This window comes from Dunckerocampus dactyliophorus, chromosome 13, assembly GCF_027744805.1.
Source record: "Dunckerocampus dactyliophorus isolate RoL2022-P2 chromosome 13, RoL_Ddac_1.1, whole genome shotgun sequence".
In the NCBI taxonomy this organism is placed as follows: Eukaryota; Metazoa; Chordata; class Actinopteri; order Syngnathiformes; family Syngnathidae; genus Dunckerocampus; species Dunckerocampus dactyliophorus.
The window spans coordinates 15263877-15286103 of record NC_072831.1 but is presented as its reverse complement, the minus strand read 5'-3'; the positions used below and the strand labels follow the sequence as shown (position 1 = coordinate 15286103).

The window sequence follows — 22227 nt, the reverse complement described above, 5'->3', positions numbered from 1 at the left end:
TACAACCTAAGGCGCCACGTTATATCCATGTCTCAGGGCACAGATTTAAAACACCAAAATGATGTATAGTTAACCAAGAGGAAATATTTCTCATGTTTCCATTCAGACTGACCAAACACACCGGAACCTCTAGTTAGCATTACGTTAACAGGTAAAAAGTTTTTTTAGGTATAACTTTGTCAAAAGCAGTAAAGCAAATCTTCCACTCACCATTTCACGAGTTTAACCAAGTGTTAGACTTTATCCCTTTTTAGTAATCCTGTAACTGTTAAAAGTAATGTTGGACATCAGCGACTAGACATCAGCAGACTTTCGCCTGGTGTCCTTTTTAACTTGGCTTCTTCCTTCGATGCAAACTAGCTCCATCCAGGGACCCACCCCCCCGCCTAGTACTTGCATCTGATTGGTCTATGAGTAAGTTTAGACAGCGTTTATTGGCTGAGTTAGCACGTCAATCAATTCGCCAACGTCTTCCTCTGCTGGAGGACTGGAATGTGACCACGTGACTTGTGTGGTGGCTCTCCACTGCACAGCTGTCCAGAGATGTTGGACTGATGGATGAGTATATTTACTACCTTTACCTTCTAATTATGTTTCCAACTTTTCTGTTCATCCTCAAAGCTCATCGGCAATTTTCCGAGCTACACTTACTGTTAAAAGGTTAAAAAGAAATACTAAAAGTTGTTTCTAATATTTTGTTCTTCTATGTTCCAACCCCTATGTTGATAAGCAAGGTACCAAAATATTAGGTACAGATTTAGTATGATGTCAATGTGCCTACACCTTGTTCAGTGTTAAATGTTATACTGACATTCGTAATCATTTAACAATAGTGTATTATATTGTAGGAATACATTCATCTTACCCTAAGATCCATCGAGCTGTCAAATAAGAAAACTGTTCATTAATTCAATGATTCTAAAAAAATCATATAAGATACTACTTTGTTCTTTGTTTTCTTAAATGTAATAAATATATTCGCTATTTGTGTTAAGTAGTTTTTATGCTATTGTTCAGTGGAGTAGTTAGGCCTAATCTTTTTAAGCCAAACATAATTTGATGTTTTATATAAAAGAAAAAATATATATATATATATACTACACATATATACTGTACACACACACACACATATATATATATATATATTATAATAAAACTGCCTACAAATTCAATATAAAGTTACCAAAATATGAGTTTAAATAATCAGGTAACCTGTCATTATTTCATTTAAATTTGATCATAACTCAGTTTTGCTTCACGTAGTGCAGGTGTGTCAAACTCGAGGACAACATCACAGTTATGGCTGCCCTCATAAAAGGCGCTTTTAACTGTCAATATATATGGATATAAATATGAATAAACCCTCATGATATTACACAATTGTCCATCCACCTGATTACTGTATTTTTAGGAACAAACTGATGGATAACTTAACTAAATGAGAAGTGCATATCTGATCAGATATTAAAGTTTAGAAGAGCTATGCAGTACAATTTTTCTGTCAAAACTGACACATTGAGCAAGAAAGATTGTATTTTATTTTATTATTTAATATATTTTAATACATGTAAAAATAAAAAAAATAATTAAGTCAGCTGGGATAGGCTGTTTGTTGCTTACTGTATAAAAAAACAGAACAGACTGCAATAACAATAGTTATCCTTATCCCTAAAACCTAGTGACACTCCTGCTGCTATTGTTGTTTTAGTCGTGTTTCAGCTTAAAAAGAACAACTGGACAATAACATTGGGCTGTATTCTTACTACGCTCCCTACTGGCAAATGTCCCATAGCACACGGGCAAAGCGTGAACAAAGCAATTTTGCTGTGTCAACAGATATTTTATTTGGTAGCTCCAATTCAAAAGAACACATTTTGTAATACAAAAGATAAAGGTGGTGCGTTTGGCATATGGCACAGATGTAACAGGAAAACCTTCTCCCAACTGTTAATACCAATTCTGAATACTCTTTAGCGGAAATAAACCCCCACAATTTGATGCTAAGAGCTTTAAAAGAAATACTAACAATCAGATAATGTATGTAATTATAAGACAGTGAGCCGTGACATTGAGGTAATAAGGTGTAGACATCAATAATTTAGTGTGAGAAGACAGTTGTCTTCATTTCTAAAAAGGTGGAAAAAGGTTTGTTGGGTCTACTGTTTCACATGTTTTCAGTTAACCGACCCATGGAATTCAATTGTAGTCTGCATCAACACTGTTTCAGATATGTCACAATAGATATTTGTTTCTTAACAATCAGAAACACAGAAAAAACACTGGATGAAAAATACTGTTAAAAAGAACTCGAGTAACCAATCTCACTGCATTCGTACCACAATATCACCGATACTACCAAAACAGATTTGAATAACTGCATCGTAAAAAGGACCAATCAAGTGCTGGCCAAATCTGGATGTTATTCCATGTTTTGTATTTTATACCAATATGTTTTATATTTTGTACTATTTCAGTGAAAAATATTTCAAATATTCTTGTAGTGGCTTCATTGTTCATTTCACCTGGTAGTAACCCACTCTGTAAGTACTGTCAAATATGAATGACCTTATCACATGTTAAAATAAAAACTATGTCAGTTGATACTTCCAAAGATCATTCATACAAAGTGTAAAGTCAAAGTTTCATTCATTTTTTAACATACGGTAAAATAAAAAGGTAGGTAGGTAGACCCAGGTAGTTCTCACCAAACCATTTACCTATTAGTCTGCGATACATTTTAATGGACCCTTTAAAAATAAGTTAAGACCAGAAGAAAATTTAAAAAAATAAGCAGAAGACTGAGTTCTGTTACTCCTTAGCTGGAATGGGGTTTGACAGGAACATCAGCCTGGTTCCCTGTAGAGTTGTTCTCAGGTACCAGCTTATTACCAAAGTTCCAGTCGACAGGATTGAGCAGCTGCATGGTTTTCTTGTGCGTCCACAATGGATTGATGATGACCGTAAGCAGAGCCAGGCCAACGAAGAAGATGAGGCGTAAAGACAGGCCAATGTTGTTTGTGATTCCTTCCCAGTGGGTCAGGCTTACCCACCAAAGGTAGTAAGTGAGGACCATGCGACAGTGGAACATGTGTATCATCATCCACTGGTTCGCTTTCCAAAACAGGCTGCGGGCACAGTCGGCCTAGCAAAGAGGGAGTGAGAGAGAGAGAGGGTTGAGATATGATGGCAAGCAGTTTTGAGAACAGTTCTTAAAACTACAGTGCAACTTTGGTTTTCGACAAAATTTTTGCTGTCTCAATTTACACTTTCTCGATTATAGAACGCCACCCAGAATGCCATTTCTGTGTGGATGAGAGGCTGAAACTATAAAATAATTTACCGTTTTTACCTGAAAACGTTTCTGTGTGGATAGCCCCCAAGTCTGGTGCTTCCGAGTATTTTAGCGTTTCAACCTCTCATCCACATGACGATGAATGGAAGCACAAAAGCCATGGTTTCTAAGCCAAATGCCACACCCCCCCAGTGTGGAGGTGCAGCAGAGCCTTCGTCCCGACAGTCAACGCTTACTGAGGCGTTTGGTCGGCAAAGTAAAATACAAACAAAACGGCACGAAATGGTGCGCACTCGCAGACAGCGCTCGTGATATTGCAAAATAAATGCAACCTCTCAATACAGTTGAAAAGCCAACATCTGGGGAAATGTTAGAAATGTTTGACTCCCAGTACGAATCGCCTGGGAGAACGTACATGTGCATGTCACAAACAGCAATTCCTGAACTGTTTTACCGAGCAAAAGAAGACGTGTTGAAGGACATCAGAAACATTGCATTTTACTCTGCCACCACGGATATGTGGTCCAGCTCAAATATGACCGCCTGCATTAGTAGAGCAATACACTACATAACTGCGTGTGTGTGTACTTTTTATTTGAGAGGTTTTTTTTCTTAACAGAGACAGGGTCTATTTTTTTTTCGTTTTTGGTTATGATTATGAAGTGTAATTTTTGCTAAAAGAGACACAGTCCATTTTATTTTCATTGATTTTTTAATCTTTTTTGTTTGTTTCATGTATTATGTTTGTTTATTTAATTTATTTAATAGCTCTTGATTTTCCAATTACAATGTTAAATACTTTTGTCAATAATATCGGTTATCGACAATTTCTAGGACAATTATCGCCCAGCAAAATGTGTTATCATGACATGCCTGGCCTTGTGTATTACATCGTTTTCACTCAGTGATCCATTCCCGTCTGGATGAAACTATTTATTAATCCGGCACAGTGTGGACACAAATTTTTTTCAACTCGGTAAAAACAAACAAACAAAAAAACTCAGCGGCGTCCAGTGTGGACAGGGCCTCAGTGGTGGTCTCAACGAACAACTACGGACAAGTAGTGACTCATGTAGAATACTATATTCACAAGTTGATGGTCTTAATTGATTGAGTCCATCCATACATCCATTTTCTATACCGCTTCTCCTCATTAGGGTCGCGGGGGTATGCTGGAGCCTATCCCAGCTGACTTCGGGCGACAGGCGGGGTACACCCTGGACTGTTCGCCAGCCTATCGCAGGGCACATATAGACAAACAACCATTCACACTCACATTCACACCTATGGACAATTTAGAGTCGCCAATTAACCTAACGTGCATGTTTTTGGAATGTGGGAGGAAACCGGAGAACCTGGGGAAAACCCACGCACGCAGGGGGAGAACATGCAAACTCCACACAGAAATACCCAACGGAGATTCGAATCCAGGTCTTCCCAATCTCCTGACTGTGCATGTGTGGCCAACATGCTAACCACTAGACCACTATGCAGCCCATTGATTGAGTCATTTATGCTTAAAAATGCATAACTTAGGCAAAAAATGTACAATTTGCTTAAATATGCACATTTTCTGACTAATAATAGGCTAATCGCGAAACAGCGATCATTAATTAATTGTTTGAAAAACCAGGACAAGCAGCATAGAAAATGGATGGGTTTGAAAAACCGCAATAGAGTGAGGGAGTGGTGTTTGAACCGCAATGTAGTGTGGGATGACTGTATTTGTGTTCGCTTTCTGCAGGTAAAACTAACTATTCTCTATAAACTGTGTTTTGTGTTGTTTTTGGGTGTCTGGAACAGATTAATTGGATTTACATAATTTCTTTAAATTGCTTCGGTTTTTGTCTTTGTTTTCGTCTGACCTTTTGTAACAGATTAATAACAAAAGCTGAGGTCAGATTGTATTTAACTGCTTCCGCTATTAGTACAAGAAATAAGATCACTCTTTAGCGTCGGCAGTGGATATACTGTTGAACGCACCGCTGCTCTCAAACATTGAGATTGTTAATGCAGTATGTAATTTCTGATCTGTTCAAACCTTGAATGTGAAATATAACCTTGAAAAAAAATAACTATATTGTTACATAAATATGTAAACCCTGAAAGTAATTTCCACAAAGTTGAGTTGGTCATGACAATGACTTGCCATATATTCTATATAATGTGATGATCTTAATGTGGTAAAGAAGACGGAACAGAGAAAGGAACACAAATACAAACTTCCCAATTCTAAAAATAGAAAGCTTCTTTTTACAATCAAGTGAACAGTTCCACTCACTCAAAAAGGAAATACCAACCAAGTCATAAAGTGTAAGGGATGTAATATCTTCTTACCTTCAGAAGCATCCAGGAAATGCAAGTGAAGGGTGTGCTCATCTCCAGCAACAGCGTCACCATGGGCAGGAAGTGTCCCATTTCATCAGACACCACTACCCCTGCATATCCTGCCAAGGCGAATAAATGGTGCGTTGCCAGTGGGAGGTCAAGTGACCGAAATATCAAACCAGAGGTGTGAAATGCTACATTCTCAAACACAAAGAACCCTGTGGCTGTGGCGACATTGAACCACGACCAGTACTCCTGTCCTCTGACTATGTCTCTGCTCAGGACGGAGTCCTGAGTGAGAGCTCTGAGACCAGCCACTGAACTCTGGATGCCAAATGCTGCCCGGGTAGCTGCCAGGTTCCAGAAAACCTTCTCCTTAGCAAGAAGAGAGTGGTAGGTGTGGGACAGTGCTTCAGACAGAAGGTGGGAGACAATGAAGATTGTTGCATAGAAGGCAAAACCCATGCCAACAAGTTGATAGCGCAGATCCCATGGGAAGTATTCTGCAGTAGGATGGTAGGGGGCATCAGAGGGCGTAAAGCGGTTGGTCTGCCCGGGATCCATGATGGTGTTAGTTATTAGCTTGTCAGTTGAGTACAAACATGTGCTTGACACCTACAAAGCAAAAGAAAACGGCTCATGAAAATGACCACCATAACACCACATACAATACATTTCCACGGTAAAGAAACGCTCCTCACCTTATTATTAACCATAACTGTAGGGTCTTGAGAAAAGCATAGCAGGCAACTAGGTTTAAATGATTGGTACTATTGGCGCCTTACGTATTTGCTTTACCACAAATCATAATCATTTTAATAAATACTAAATGCAAGGGAGTTGATTTGGTTCAAAAGTTTCCTCCGCTATTAACTTAAACCCATCAAAAACTCGATGAGTCGAGTTATCGCACCAAATAGCTAGCCGTGTTGAGAATATGAGCAAATTTACAACCGCCAAAAGGATAGCTCGATTAGAATGAAAGTTTTGAGACTAAAAGATATTTGACTGTTACTTACACAAACATCCAACAATCGAGTAACACGGATGATACATCCAGGTAGTCTTATTTACATCACACAAGTTAAATGTCATCATATGACCTACAAACAGGAAGTTACGCCTCACAGAATTTCCGGACATCCCATTGGACAAAATGTGTAAACGCACTATTCTATTGGTTACTCCCTTCATGACGCCTTTTTCATTGACATTGACGCGTAAACCAAACAAACCTATTTTTATTGGCACACTTCAATAAATATTTTTTTGAAAGAAGAACCTTTTAAGGTGAAGCTGTACAAATTAAAATCAAACAAATTAAAGTAAATTTCTAAAATCCTGTTTATACGCGATTCCCAAATGTCATAAGAAATTGGCTGACTTTAAACACTTAGCTGACAATGCCATCTTGTGGTAGATTTATGTTACTACGACATCCCACATTGTCATTGGCTAATAAGACATTTCACCATAAGCATCTCTTATTTAACGTAAGTAAAAGATAAACATTTAATTTGACATTTGTATTGCATGCGTTTGATTCTGTAACTTTAATAATGCACCGTGCTCCATTCAATGGCGATTTAATTATAAATCGACGAAATGTTTGGGATATTAGTATTCACAAGCGATAACGCTTCTGGTTGTTTTATTTCGCACAATTAGCTTACCGGTAATTGAATTTGGTGAAAACTATAAGATCGATTATCATCAGCTTAATCATCATCGTATTTGTCTGAACAAGCATATTGTGAGATTTATTTTTAAAGTAAAATGTCTAAATTGTTCCTCGAAGAAGGCCACATATATTTTGAATCGACTGACCTCACGAATGCGACCTTCAGCATCGGCAAAATGTAAAATTTGACACTCTTTTTGGCGTTTTTAATTAGATTTACTGATTGTCAGATTTGCAACTCAAAATGCACAATATATCCTGCAAATGGGCTAAGTTGTACAGTTTGACGCGAGTAGCCTATAACAGTATATGACCGACACACTAATGTATCATTTTACAAGGTAAACTTTAGCGTAGTTAGCATAAACACAAACCATCATTGTAGTTATACTGTATACTATTGTTATACTATTTTTGAGATCTCTTCACACTAGACTGATCCACTTATCAGTTAAAACAGTAAGCCTTTTCAGTAAAAAGGCCCATAAAATCATGATGGAAAGAGGTTTGGAGAAACTGAAGAACGCACTGACCTCAATCCCATCAAACCCTCTCTCAGGTGAGAGGCGGGGCACACCCTGTCAAGTTTTATGTCGACAAAAGCGGTCGACCATGAATGTCGACGCCAACTTAAGTGGGCACTTTTTAGGACCAAGAAAAACACAACGGACAGGGACTTGGATGAGCTGTTCGACGCAGACAGGTTGTCGATATAAACTGTAATGATTTAAGCGGGTTCCTCTGTTTCGTTTTTTATATCAACCAAATGTGTGCTTTCCATTTTGCACCTAGAAAAGGGCCTAGAATGGAGATATGTGTTGATTCTTGACGTGTTTTCTCAAGTTGTGTTTTATTTTCATGTCTAAATAAGTCAAATGCTGTGATAATATCACTTTGTCCAGTGATTTTGCTCATTAGCTGGATTATTTCATGCAGTATGCATGCCATGAGGCCTTGGACATGCTGAACACGTTGTCATTCATTTAGAATGGTGACTTGCAAGCTCGTATGTGTCCGTAATGCTCTGGAATTTGCTGACTGACTTTGCTTTCAGTATTCTCCTTGAGAAGCATGTGGCATCCGTCTGTCTGCACATGCTGTCATCTTGCTGACAACATCTACTGACTAGACTGAGAGGCAGGGTACATTGTGGCTTGATCACCTGTCAATCATACAGTCAAAAAACTCCTCACAGAAAGGCCTGCGGAGAGAGTCAGTGTCATTTTTGCTATGAGGCAGCTGGTTTGTTTGAACGCCAAACTTGTAGTTTGTTGCTTTTAAAAGCCCTCTGCAAGCACACCTTTCCTTAGTTGCCCTCACGGAATGAAATACAGCACAGCGCATCCCCACACATTTGCAAATCAGCATTCATCATCATCATACAAAAGTCCACTATAAAGTATAAAGTACTTCATGTTTCAAGGGGGATGATAATCACGTAGGGGTTGCCACGATTCCTTTGATCCCATAGTGATCTGAACTGTAAGCATAAATTCCTCCATCAGCAACGTGACCCACATCCTCATCAAAACATAATGAGGTTTTCCTTGCTCCTCTCAAAAAAGTTAAATGGAAATTACTCAAAAAAAAATTGCTGTGGAAAATTAGTTAATCCAATTAATTAAGTAAAAGCTCTGCATGCTGCTGTGCATTGTACAACAGGTGCTTGCTGATAATATTATCCAACAACAAATATAGCTGCAGAAAATGAAATAAGAAATTAAGGCTAATTGTATTGATATCAATATTATCATAGGAATAATGTTGTTATTGTAATTTTGGTTTTCTTTAGTATGTGAAGAACAGGTGCTCCTATTCAGATAATAAATGGTGAACAAGTGATATAAAGATGGGCTGAGAGCATATGTGTCGGCGGGTGGGAGGGTTGGAGAAAGGGAAGGGGGGTGGCGGGAGGACAAGCGGGTGGGTGCTGTGAAATCCGTTAACAGGGGAGCTCTGTGCGTTCGCTGGCTGCCTTGGCTGCTTGCCCAACTTAGCTCATTGTGATCAAGGCATGATTGTGGACTCCAGGCAGCCCTTGCCGCTGCCTCGGCTGCCTCGCGTCTGGACCCAGCCTTGCTATCAGCGCTGACACGGAAAGACCTGTGAGTGCCTTCTCTTCTCTCTCCCTCCCCTCCCACTCCTCTCCCTCTGCCTCTGCTTAGTGTTGGGTTCTCCTCTGTCGCAGATTCAGCTGTGGCCGCATGCAAAAGCCTTTCACTCGTGTCTGGCTCTTTGTCTCCCCTCATGGAGCTCCTGTAGGTGGCAGGAACGTTGGGTATGAAGGTCGCCTGGGCAGCTTTCTCTTTGCGGGCCCACCCTTGTCCCCTTGGCCTGCCTGTTCACTGGTGATCCCCACAATGCCTCTGTGGGGGTTTGGGATTGTGTGGTCATATATTGACGTCACTCCTGCAAAGAAGTCCCAGATAAACCCAGAAGGATAGCGTCTCCGCAGAGACAAGCAGCTGAGAGTTTGGCGGCTGGTTGCAGCCACTGACATTGGCTTTGCTGAGACTCAGAGTCGGCAGCGTGTCTCTGCCTTGCGACTATTCCTGGTGGTATGTCCTCATGATCTGTTGTGTTTGGATTCCCTGACAACTAAATGCTGTGAGGCAAAACCTCTCCTGCCTGCAGCCTCTCTAAGTGAGTCTGAACTTTTCTCATGTTGGCAGTATCTTTACAGTTTTATAGCACTCAGAAATAGATTTGGTGATATTTGAGTGTGATGGTCTGCGCCAGTCTTTCCTTTTACTCAGTAAAGTGGCCACAAGAGAAAAACATAGTAAGAATCTTTGCAAAGTCGGGGTCTTTGTGTGTGCACTTGCTTGTAAGATTATACCAGGGCAGCCACTGCACTGCTGTCATCACTGCTGCACCCTTGGAGGGCTACCTAATCATACAATTATGTTTTTACACATCTTGCAGGAGTGTCTCACCTCTGAGGGGGATACCAAGTCAATTGCGTATTTTTTTGTATTATGTATATATTTTTCATGACTACTCAATTATTAAGCTGCCATAATGAAGTGGTATACGTTTTGGCTTGTGGTGTGTTCGTTATTTGAGCATCTCTTGAAAGAATTTCCAAGCCTCTGTTTTGGAGATTGTGACTGACTCGTGTTTTAGGGACAGACATCTTGCCGTATAAGAATGAGATAGATGTATTACTTAGGCTTGTACTGACTTTACTGCAAGCCATAAGAAGTAACAACATGATACACCAAATGATTTGGTCAGCAAGATTATGTTACATCTAGGAAAGCTCTCATAGAAACTGTTTGAAAAAGGGTAAAGATTGTTCTAAAAACTTGCAAGGTGGTTGGATGAATGATCTCTGGCACATCCGTTATGGGCCAATCAGATGAATATGATGATACTGTATATAAATATAAACTATGACTGAAAACATCTTCTCTATCAAAAAGAGATGCTGTATATAATGTCGTAGTCTAATTTGCATAATTGGCTATGATGTTTGTTTTTAGAAACTATATACGTGCTCTTTAAAATAAATATGTTTAAAATAGGGACGTCCGATATTGGCTTTTCTGCCAATATTTTCCAACTCTCGATTTCCGATTCCGATGTCAACCGATACCGATATGTGTAAAATCACATATCTGTTGTGAAACTAATGGATACAGCATTAGCAATTCGCTTCTCGGCATGGCTGTAAACAACATCTCGCTTAAGCAAACTAACACGCCTGCCGCGTTTTTTTACATTCCCGCCACCCCATAGACATATGAATGAATGAATTGTGCGCGGGAATACGGTGTTTTCCACACTGTCAGCAAATTAGGCTCTTAAAACGATGTTATAATGGCCAAATCATGCAGTCTATGGGCCAAATACGGTACTATCAAGGTAATTGTTAAGTCTTACCTGTGAAATGTTATTCCCTGGGATTTGGTTTGCAGCACATGATTGAGGCATCTTCACCGCTCCGACTCTCGCAACATCCAATACGGCTCAACGCTTGATGCGGCGTCTACATAGATGTCTGTAGGCATGTCTGTGAGCTACCCCGCTCACCATTAGCAGTGTTTTGACAACCCACCATGTCCTGCCAGCCCAAACACTTTAAGCATCTGCTGAAGTATATGCTGCATGTTGACTGTTATGGCAACAGCAAGGTTGCTTGTGGCGCTTAAAGGGATATATCGGTTTTCATTATAGGGAAAAAAACCGATACCGAAATTGTCCGATATTATCGATCATCCCTAGTTTAAAGACAAATCCGTGTGTTATTATTGGTTATTAGTATCACCTCTTTATTTCTACAATGGGCCACAGGCCCATTAAAAAAAAGAGGCCAGCAAATGGACTCTGTGCCACACTTTGGACACCCCTGGTTTACATATTTCACTGGGAAGGCAAAGCGTTACGACAGAATAGTGTCTCCAGGTTCTGTCTTCTTAGCACTGTCGCTTAAGTCGAATGGACTTGAAAATTCTCACACAGCTCAATATAATCTCCAGAACAAAACTTTAGTGCAGGGGTGTCCAAAATCCAGCTCATTTTTTATTGGCTCTCTGCATATTCCAAGAATAAGATTAATAAATTATTAATGAGATACATTATTAGATATGACAGACATTTGTATGTTTTTTTCGGATAGCTTAGCACAGGGGTCACCAACGTTTTTTCTTGTGAGAGCTACTTATACAAAATGAAAATGGCCACGAGCTACTCATTTTTGTAGAAATGATTTTCATACCTTATTTCAACCCGAACAAAGCAAATATGCTTGTTTTACCAAAACATTCACAAAATGCTGGTGTCCACAACTCACATTTTATGTTTCAGAATACATTTCTTTGTAGTGTTCTCACATTATTAACTGAAAACCTGAATGAAAAGCAGGCCTGCGGGCACCTCATGTGGTCGTGGGGGGCTACCTGGTGCCCGCGGGCACTGTGTTGGTGACCCCTGGCTTAGCATATACCTTGTTGACCTCCATTGGATTGGTTTTAGCATCTTGAATGCACAAAATGTTTGTATGTACACATTTTTCTGTATGCGAACCTTCCTTGAGAAAGTTTGGACACCCTTGTTTTAGGTGTTACGGTATGTTCGTGCACACCTTCAGTGGACTGACAAGCACATGTGCACATCTGCCAGATTTGAGCAAGATTGGCTGAAACACTTAGCGGCCATTAACCAAACCATATCTGCAGGGGTCCGGCAACTCAATGCTCATAAGTCATTATGCATTTGTCGAATGATGATAAAATTGTGAGGCTGTCTGTATTACAGCATTTTCAGTACAACCCACAGGGGGCGCCACAAATGTCATGTCATGTCAAGAATTATTCACATGACTGTATGTCATGGTTAAATTTGATAGAAGATGTACTTTATAAAGACCAAAAACATCAACGATAGTCACTCATGGGGCCTCTTATCGTGCAAGGAAACATTCCCTGGCAGCCACATTGACATGTTTGGGATGCCCTGCATATGCATTCTCCGCATGTAACTGAGCTGCGTAATGAAGGCTCCATCTGCGGTTTTCTGGAGTCATGTGCAATCATAGCCGGCAAAGCAACGCACTTTTTCCATCCAATGGTCCATCAAATGATTATGCCTTTGTTAAATATTCGGGGGCCCCACGGTGGTTAGCATGTAGGCCACACAGTAGGAGATCGGGAAGATCTGGGTTCGAATGTCCTTTGGGCATCTCTGTGTGGAGTTTGCATGATCACCCCGTGCGTGCGTGGGTTTTCTCCGGGTACTCCAGGTACTCCGGTTCCCTCCCACATTCCTTCCACATTCCAAAAACATGCACGTTAGGTTAATTGGCGACTCTAAATTGTCCATGGGTATGAATGTGGGAGTGAATGGTTGATTGTCTATATGTGCCCTGCGATTGGCTGGCGACCAGTCCAGGGTGTATCCCGCCTCTCGCTCAAAGTCAGCTGAGATAGGCTCCAGCATACCCGCGAACCTAGTGAGGATAAGCGCCATAGAAGATGGATGGATGGATGGATGTACTCCACAACCATTTACAGTTGGTTGGGTACTGATAGTGTAACTCAGGAATCACAGTCATGTAAGCTCTCAATGCAAGCCTAAAAGGCGTGGATGTGAAGTATGAATAAAATGTTGTAACTGGATTTGGATTGTATTGTTAAACACTTATATGTTTATATATATTAAATAATGTCTGCCCTTCCAGACCCCATGTGACATGGCAAAAAGAGATCAAGAGAGGGACTTGGAGTTGGACAAAAAAATTGAAGCCCTCCGCAGGAAGAATGAAGCGCTCATGAAGCGATACAAGGTGAGAACAAGTGTCCACAGGCGGCGAGAAAGAAAGAGAGCTTTGAGGAGTCCACTGGTTCCTCACTCATGTAGTTTGTTTTTCTCCGTTGGTTTGGCTCATTTCTTGAAACAAAAATGACTTTTTCAAAACCAAACAGTCTTACAGTTCAGCACAACACCATCGCTCTCTTACAAAAGCTCATATCTCTCCCAAAACTGCTTCAAAGCTAATACCTTTCCCATATGACTGGTCATTGTTACCAAAATGCAAAGATCCTTCTCAATTGCTTTGGCTCATTTCCTGGAACAGACCGGACTTTCTCAACAGAAGCAATAAACTTGGATGGTTTATCTGCAAAAGCTCATATCTCTCCCACAACACTTCACTTGTGTCAAAACTAAATTTCTTTCCTATATAAATTGTCAGTGCCCCCAAAATGCATGGCATTGTGTAAGCACTGCAAGTCAAAATGTTTGGATGTTTTGTCACTATGGTCAGAACTATTGAAAAAACCCTCATGTCCACCTCTCAGTCTTAGCCCAGACCTTCATTGACAATGATTACTGTACACATTTTTGTCTAGCTGATATAATACAATTGTGTATAAAACTAAAAAACAAATTGGATTTTAGATTGTACGGTAACAGTAGTATCCAAGGTTTTGTACTCATACTGCTAAGGAAATTCTAACTATTTTTACTCACAAACATTCCATACATCTGAGTAAGAAGAAAATATATAGAACATTACATACTATAATATAAACACATAAAATAACCAATTAGGAAAATAATGTGGCCTACATTACTGTAAATAAAGCTGGAGTTTCACAACTGACACTTCTTCCCTGGTCACTGTCTTCACCATCCCTTTCCTGGCCACCATCCTCACCCTCCTGGGCGTCCTCACACTGCGGTCTGTCTGGTCACAGATTCTCATCCACATCACAGCACAAATTCTAGTTTCACCTGACTGTCAAATAATCAATTTATTCAATGCTCCAATAGATTCATAATACGCTATCCATGGTGTTACAGTATATTACAGGCTAATTTTGACAGTAGAACAGACTATTGTGCATGTGATGGCTTATACAATGAAATGGTGCAGCGATGTTTAGGAGAGAACAATCATTAGACCTGAGAATCGACAGTCAGTTTAGATCAACAAGATCTATTCAATTAGAAATTGAGCTAAATGTAGGTTAACTGTGCTTATTGTAGCTACCTGTACATGCTCATTTGCAATAACGTACCTGTCGTACAGACTGAGACATTTGCAATTTGATGAAATGTATGAGAAATTCAATTCCGTTGCGAACAATTGCCAGGTTGTTTGGACGTTTGTCCATGTTATTTTAAGAATGTAATTTATGAGTCAAACCAATTGAGAAAAACTGTAATGTAGCTGTTTGTTCGGGTGTCATTTAGGAGGTGGAAGAAGACAAGAAACGAGCAGAAGAGGAAGGAATGGCTCTGCAGAACCGTAAGGGCAATGACCTCACAATCACAATCAACAAGTCCACCTGTGTGAGTGTTAACAAAATAAACAAAATGACGCCCTAATGAAGCTTCAGAAGTGTTTCACAGACTTGTGTTGTCCGTGATGTGGAGCAGGACAGTCGCGTGGTGGTGACCAAGTCCTTTAACAGCGGCTCCCCTAATGGGAAAGGACACCAGAATTTAGGAGCAGCGGAGGAAATTGTTCTGCAGGCTTCTGGCAGTGCAGGCAGAGGGCACAAGAAGCAGCTAACTGTCACCATGGCTGGCAAAAAGGTAAGTTATGTATCTTTATCTTAAATCTGAATCATTTGCTAATTCATGGGGTATGAGGTATTCATTTAACAACATGTTGAGGCAGACCTGCATTGAGTTTCTATTTGGTTGGTTAGCTTCTGTGAGTACATGAGCGGGGGAAATGTCAAAAACACTTTTCATGACGACAGACGGCGGCACAGTGTAGCTCCCCACAGAGTCACACAGTGTCCCTGACGCTTTTTTTTAACTTTATTCTTACCGGAACACATCAACAGCAGTGTAAGTCCAACACCATATATGTATCTCCAACTCCAAACAAACACATCTGTAGTCCATTCCTCATTGCAACGACACTTCGTCATTGTCACTAGACAGACCGCAAGATGCATTCACGTACACACCGAACATCACAATGTCTTTATTATGCGAGTCTGTGTGGTCTAAATGCACAGAAATGCAAAGAAAAACAATAAGTGGATATTCTTATCACTCACTTTGTAACTCTTGATGCGGAAGTGCAATTTTCTGCATTTAAGTGTGCTCAGAAATCCCCAAAAATTCACTCAAAACATCTGAATTCAACTTAAATGACGTGGTGTCTTTGAACACAACTGCTCATTGCTCATAATAACACAGTTAAAGTCTGATTCAAATATTCTGCTATTAAAGAAAGCAGTGTTAGGTAAATAGACTTTCAGACATGTGTGCCATCTCTTAACTTGATTTAATTTTCAGTTAATATGGCTCTGTTAATACATACAAATATATATAATCCTGCTCTGTTATATATATTATTTTAAATAAAATACAGTAAAAATGGGCATATTTCAGACATAGTGTAAAATGGTGATTAATAATGATTAATAAATTTGAAAATTAGGATTAATCTGATTCAAAAATGTGTATATAGAACTCCAAAATCAAGGATTGGAATGTTTGAGGATTGGATTAAGACAACCTTTAGAGACACAGGTCAAAAAACTATTTTTATATGTGGAGACTTCAATACTGATCTTTTTTAAATCCACATAAGTACAAGGAAATAGATGACTTCAGAGACACAATCACTCCACACGCTTTACTGTTCTTTGGCGTTACAATATCTAACTTATTGTGTGGAGATATGGGGCAATAATTATAGAAGCAATCTTCACTCACTCAATGTACTGCAAAAAAGATGGGTGAGGATCATTCATAATGCCAAGTATAGAGAACATACAAACCCTTTATTTTTTAAATCACAGATATTAAAATTTGCTGATTAGGAAATTTTTTCCAACTGCTAAAATAATGCATAAAGTTAACAATAACTTCTTACCCAAAAACCTCATACAGTATTTGTCTATGAGAGGAGAAATATGATCTTAGAGGAAAATTCAACTTAAAACACTTACAGTATATGCGAGAACAATGCTGAAGACCCACAGCATTTCAGTATGCGGAATGTAATTATGGAACGGATTGAGCAAGGAACTCAAACAATGTACCGAGATGAGCAAATTAAAAAAACAATACAAGCAGTTGATGTTTGCTAAATACAAGGCAGAAGAGTCTTGATTATTATATTTATTGTTCTGTCTTGCCTGTTTTTACTACTTATTTACTATTACACCGATTATTCTATGGAATAATATTACATGGAATGCAGGAAGTGAATAATATTTACTGCACAAGATGTGGAACGGATGGGGGGTAGGATTAAATACGCTTTGCTTCTTCCTACTCCTTTTGGACATGTGGAACTGTGAAACGATTTATGAGATGTATTCCATTGTAACCTGCATGCACGTTCAAATAAAATTAAACCAAACCAAACCAAACCAAAAATGTTGCCTGCGATTGGCTGGCAACCAGTCCAAGGTGTACCCAGCCTCTCACCTGAAATCAGCTGGGATAGGCTCCAGCTCACCTGTTACCCTAATGAGGCCAAGCCATATAGAAAATGGACGGATGGATATGGAAATGCACTCAGCACACCTTTTTTAGCAATGCCTGAATAATACAAATATGCATCAGTACTAGTCATATCATACACATTCATGGCAAGGGTAGTGGTTTAATTTATTTTGAACATGCATACAAATTACATTGGAATACATCACATATTACAATTCACAGTTCCACATGTCCAAAGAAGAGTAGGAAGAAGCAAAGCTTATTAAATACTACCCCCTCTCTGTTTCACATCAATTGCTAATACATTTGTTCACTTTCTATATTCCAAATGTACTCTTTGCACATTTTTAAATACATAAGAAATTGATAAAGCAGTATAACAATGTGGTACAATCAGAGTCAAGGGTTTGTAATCGCTGTAAATAAATTAAATCACAGCCATAATAAGCAATAATAAATATATAGTAATTGATGAAAAGGTTAAAAGTTGATAGAAACATAGTTCGATGTTGAGTGAGTACAGACAATGTAATACTTGAAGCAGTCCAAAGAAATGGAGAATTAGTAGTACCGTAAGTGCAACAGTAGTTAGACATAGCATTGTATGTACACACTGGTTCAGGACTCTTCTTCCTTGTACTTTGTAAACATCAGCTGCTTAACTGTCATTTTAGTGCATTGTTTGAGTTCTTTACTCAATCCGGTCCTTCATTTCATTCCACATAATGATATGCTGATTTTAGTGTTGTTTTAAGTTTAATTTTTCCCTAAGGTCATATTTCTCCTCTCCTGTTAAGAAGAATTGTATTATGTTTTTGGGTAGCAGGTTATTGTTTGCTTTATGCATGTCTAAAGGTTTACCAGATCAGCAAATTTGAATAATTCTGATTTTAGGAATAAAGCGTTTGTTTGTTCTCTGTAGCTGGCATTATGGATTATCCTGACTGACTTTTTTTGTAGTACAGTTAATGAGTGAAGTATACTTCAGTATTGGGGTATTTCTTTTTGGTATTACTTTAGGTTGGGGTATTACTTTATGTTGTATATATTTAATGTGAGATTTCCTGCTCATATTATCATCTATTATGACCCCTAGAAATTTATTTTTGTTTTTAGATATATAACAATTGCGTACTGTAGTGGATCCCTGCACGTTGCGATTCAACATTTGCGTCCTTGCAAATTTGCAGATTTTTAGTCCAAAAATAATTTTTTTTTAATTGTATTTCCTTTTTTTTTCTGAAAATTCGCAAAAAACATCGCTGCACCAATGTCAAATGAAAACAGACTTGGAGGGTTGGTTTTTGGAACTGAATCTAATCTAATAATTACAACAGTCACTTGTCACGAAATTGGAGGAGAATGTCAACGTCAAGCTAGCTTTAGGATTTGGAGGGTTTGGAGTGAGGCGGCGCAGCATATGGTGCCGCCTTGATGCAGCAGCATTATCCATGCTTTATTAGATGGTCAAAAATAGACATTTTTATAAGCGTCTCAATTACAAGTGTTATTTGCTATTCGTGGGTGGTCTTAGAAGGCAACTTCATCAAATAGCAGAGATCAACTGTTCTGTTCTTACATAATTACCTAAAAAAAAAAATCCTACAATGTAAAGGAAAGGTGTTAAGTTTTGCCATTTTTGTATTTTTTATTGCCCTTATTACAATTACTTTTTAATAGAATTATATTTGATATTGTTTCATCCAGCTAGCTGTCAAACAAACAAAACAACAGTTAAACCTAACTGGTGGCAATCAACACTCTATTGAGAACATTATTATTATTGTTATGGTAACTAAGGGAGAATTTTATCAAACCCTTAGATGGTGCAGGTTTACCTTACAAAGTTTCTGTATACAGTATGCATCTTGGCCCAATTATGACACCATGATATCAATACCTACCTTTGCCAGGGTAAGAGGGTGGTGAGTGAGAAGTCTGAGAAGAGGCCAGACCAACCCTCAGATGTCAAGAACCCGACCGATGAGGTACCAACTGAAAGTGTGGAGGCAGCGGGGAGGGGAAAACAACCACGTCACTTGACCAAGAGGGACATAACAGCACAGGTTTGAACCAGACATTGACCTCTGCAGTGACAAGACTTTTAAAAGACAGCCTCTACTCTCATGCCCTGTGTGTGTCCCCCCTCATGCTTTACTGAGCTGTTTTACATAGATGTCAGACTGGCCACGCCCCCCTAGTGGTGGTACACAAAGGCTGGCAGACAGGCGTATCAAGGGGGATACTAACATAGGAACAGGATAAGGAGGGGCTATTATATACTTGTCTGATTTGTCGAAACTGAGGCACATCAATGTAATTCTAGTGTTGTTTTGATGCGTATTTGTTGTGTTTTAGCATAATTATGCAAAAACTACATAATCATTTTCCATGAAACTTGGTGGAGGTGTGGCATATTACAATTGGGAAAATTCAGAAAAAGGAATTTCTCTTTTTGCTAGTTGTGTTTGAGGTTGTCAACTCCTAGTCAATCATGAACCTAGCCTGATAATTAATAACTGCGACGGACAAACTAACATTAATAGATTGGGACCTCTTAAGTTGGTTATGGTTCAATTTGTTTGAATTTGGAAACAATTTCCCCCATGGGAAATACTGGCCAAAATAAATGTCTTCCAGAGTCAAATTGTCAACATCATGAAACCTTTGCTAACTGTACCGGCAGTGTTTTACAGTGACTTTTAAGTGTGAAAATAAGTGAATCACTCTTAATATTTGGATGTAATAATAATAAAACACAGTTAGCTCTGTTGATGAAGACGAAATGAAATCAGTCTTAGCAGTCTTACTTTTCACACAGGTGTAAAAAGACCACTGTGTTAACCACTGTAGAACCTACAAACAATAAGCCTGGCCAAGACCGGCCATCGGGAGTACCGTGAGTTTTCCTGGTGGGTCGATCATAATGGGCCAATTGACTGTTTATTTATAGCTTCGCCCTGGCTTGGTAACTACTATAAATGCATTTTATGCAAGGGGGCCGTATGCGCAAAGGATGCGCATCTCTGTCGTGACGCGGGCTTGCAGCGTCAAGTCATTCCGATGTTCTGTCATCAATTACAGAATAAAATGGTAGAATTTGCTCACACTCCCGTTGGTCTCTGTTATTGTAGCGGTCCATACAGGTCCATTTCGAGGCAGAATGTGCAGGTTTGATCCCAACCCTGGACAGTTTAAAAAATATATATATAAACAAGAGGAGGCTCATAATGGGGGGTGGGGCCAGTCTGTCCAAAACTGACAGCAAGCATACCGAACGTAGGTCTTGTGTGATGTGATGACGGTGAGAGATTATGTATAATGGCGATTTGACCTCCTGAAGTTCTTAGCCAATTTAAATTGTATTTGTAATTGTTTAATTGTGTATTTTTAGACGAATGTTGATCAAATTCGGAATTCATTCACTTACAAATACTTGGTTCAGAGGTTTATTTATCTATTTAACTAAACATGAAGCTTTAGTGGGCAGCAGGTTGGCAATGTGGTCAGCACATCAGCCTCGCAAGAACGTTCTGGATGCAAGTCTTGGACCTCTCTGTGTGGAGTTTGCATGTTCTCCTCGTGCTTGTTTGACTGTGAAGGGTTATTTGTTTATATCTGTCCTGCGATTGGCTTGCGACCAGTCAGGGTATACCCCACCTCTCGTCCAAAGTCAGCTGGGATAGGCTCCAGCTTACCTGTGACTGAACTGCCAGAAAATAAATGAATGATTGAAGCGTTAGTAGTCAAACAGGGTGTGATATCCCTCCAAGGTCTCCTGCAAGGCCTTGTTATTGACGTGTTGACATGTGAGATGTCATGTCCTGATTGTTTTTACTGTAGTCCACGTTTAACACCGATATGTTGAGACACATATGCACATGAAGTACCCCCCGCCCCGGCTGGTGTGTGAAATGCCACACTGTCACTGACCTTAGGCTCCTGGAGTATGAGGAAACCTCGAGACAGCTGCTGTGCCTAAAACTCACTCACGTGAACGTACAGACACGCTTGCTCGTTGGCCCATCAATAAGCTCAAGCACAGGCAGCTAATGCTCATCGCCGTACGCACAGACACAGACAGTGCGGTCTCAGGAGGCGACACTAAAATAGTGGAAGAGCAAGTTGAAGTAATGTGCACTAAATCTGCGTGCTGAACATGCTGTTCTTTTCTGCCCCTTTATTTATCCCGTGGACTGAATCAGCACTTGAATAATAGCCTGCGCTCCAGTGCACCAGTCATCTGTGACTCGCAATGGCCTGTCTACTACGTGCTTGCTGTTTACATAACCAGTACTATACAGTGTATGTACGTACTCTATGAGCAAAGAAGGGAAAAAGCAGCAGGTATAGAGGAGGAAATGTCACTCATCTTTCTGGTCTGCATAGATTGCATAAAACCAGTGTTTATACTGTCCCTTGCTTAGAAATAAAAACTAACTGATAAGGGGTGTGGCTATCTGGCAGATTGTAATGTCTTGATGCAGGCGACTGCATACTGAGCGGGGGTAAGGGGAGAAAAGAGGGGGAGACCACTGTCTGCTTTCCAGCCTGTTATTTCACCTTCTGTGCAACCTTAAGTGGTCTGCTCTCCTCCAGCATGATTGTGTTGCTGAAAAGGCCGATTTGATCTAATTAACATTCAACTGCCTTCTCGCCCTGAAAAGGCTCATTATGCAGCCAAAGAGAGAGGCCTGGAGACGTGCCAGGAGAGGGTTAGTGAGAAAGAAAGAGTGTGAGACAGAGGACAGATGACAAAAAACAAAGGAAAGGTAGATGGGTCTTCTTTTTAAAGTGGATTTTGATGCATGTAGTAGGGTTGGGAATCTCTGGCCAGCTCACGATTCGATGCGATTACGATTCAGAGGCCTGCGATGCGATGATAAAACGATTATCGATGCATGTCTATGCATCTTTTTTTGTGATCAATAGCAATTTTTTCATGCATTATTTTTTTCTTTATATAATTTATTTGTACTCACTATGTACTACTAAAACAAAGCAT

At 39.6% G+C, this 22227-nt stretch overlaps 3 protein-coding genes across 15 annotated transcripts in view; 1 reads left to right on the top strand and 2 right to left on the bottom strand.

Moving 5' to 3' along the window:
• arhgef10 (Rho guanine nucleotide exchange factor (GEF) 10) overlaps positions 1-357 on the bottom strand; it is a 54109-nt gene extending 53752 nt beyond the window's left edge. For 4 of the 5 annotated variants that reach the window (XM_054796733.1, XM_054796734.1, XM_054796735.1 and 1 more), the window contains exon 1: positions 211-357. The gene's annotated coding sequence lies outside the window, so the exon portion shown is untranslated. The remainder of the gene's footprint in view (positions 1-210) is intronic. The other variant, XM_054796737.1, reaches the window with a different exon arrangement.
• A 1462-nt stretch (positions 358-1819) lies between these two features.
• Positions 1820-22227, bottom strand: part of cln8 (CLN8 transmembrane ER and ERGIC protein) — a 44276-nt gene continuing 23868 nt past the window's right edge. For 4 of the 6 annotated variants that reach the window (XM_054796489.1, XM_054796491.1, XM_054796492.1 and 1 more), the window contains 2 exons: positions 5630-6235; positions 1820-3142 (listed from right to left, as the gene is read on the bottom strand). In XM_054796489.1, the coding sequence (XP_054652464.1) occupies positions 2816-3142; positions 5630-6235 (933 nt within the window). In that variant the 3' untranslated portion in view covers positions 1820-2815. The other 2 variants (XM_054796494.1, XM_054796493.1) reach the window with 2 other exon arrangements.
• Positions 7040-22227, top strand: part of LOC129192442 (coiled-coil domain-containing protein 9B) — a 31822-nt gene continuing 16634 nt past the window's right edge. The window contains exons 1-6 of one of the 4 annotated variants that reach the window (XM_054796487.1): positions 9356-9406; positions 9490-9944; positions 13483-13587; positions 15000-15098; positions 15186-15344; positions 19136-19288. In XM_054796487.1, coding sequence (XP_054652462.1) covers positions 13495-13587; positions 15000-15098; positions 15186-15344; positions 19136-19288 — 504 coding nt within the window. In that variant the 5' untranslated portion in view covers positions 9356-9406; positions 9490-9944; positions 13483-13494. Of the gene's footprint in view, positions 7114-7462; positions 7480-9263; positions 9407-9489; positions 9945-13482; positions 13588-14999; positions 15099-15185; positions 15345-19135; positions 19289-22227 lie in introns of those variants that run through there. The other 3 variants (XM_054796484.1, XM_054796488.1, XM_054796485.1) reach the window with 3 other exon arrangements.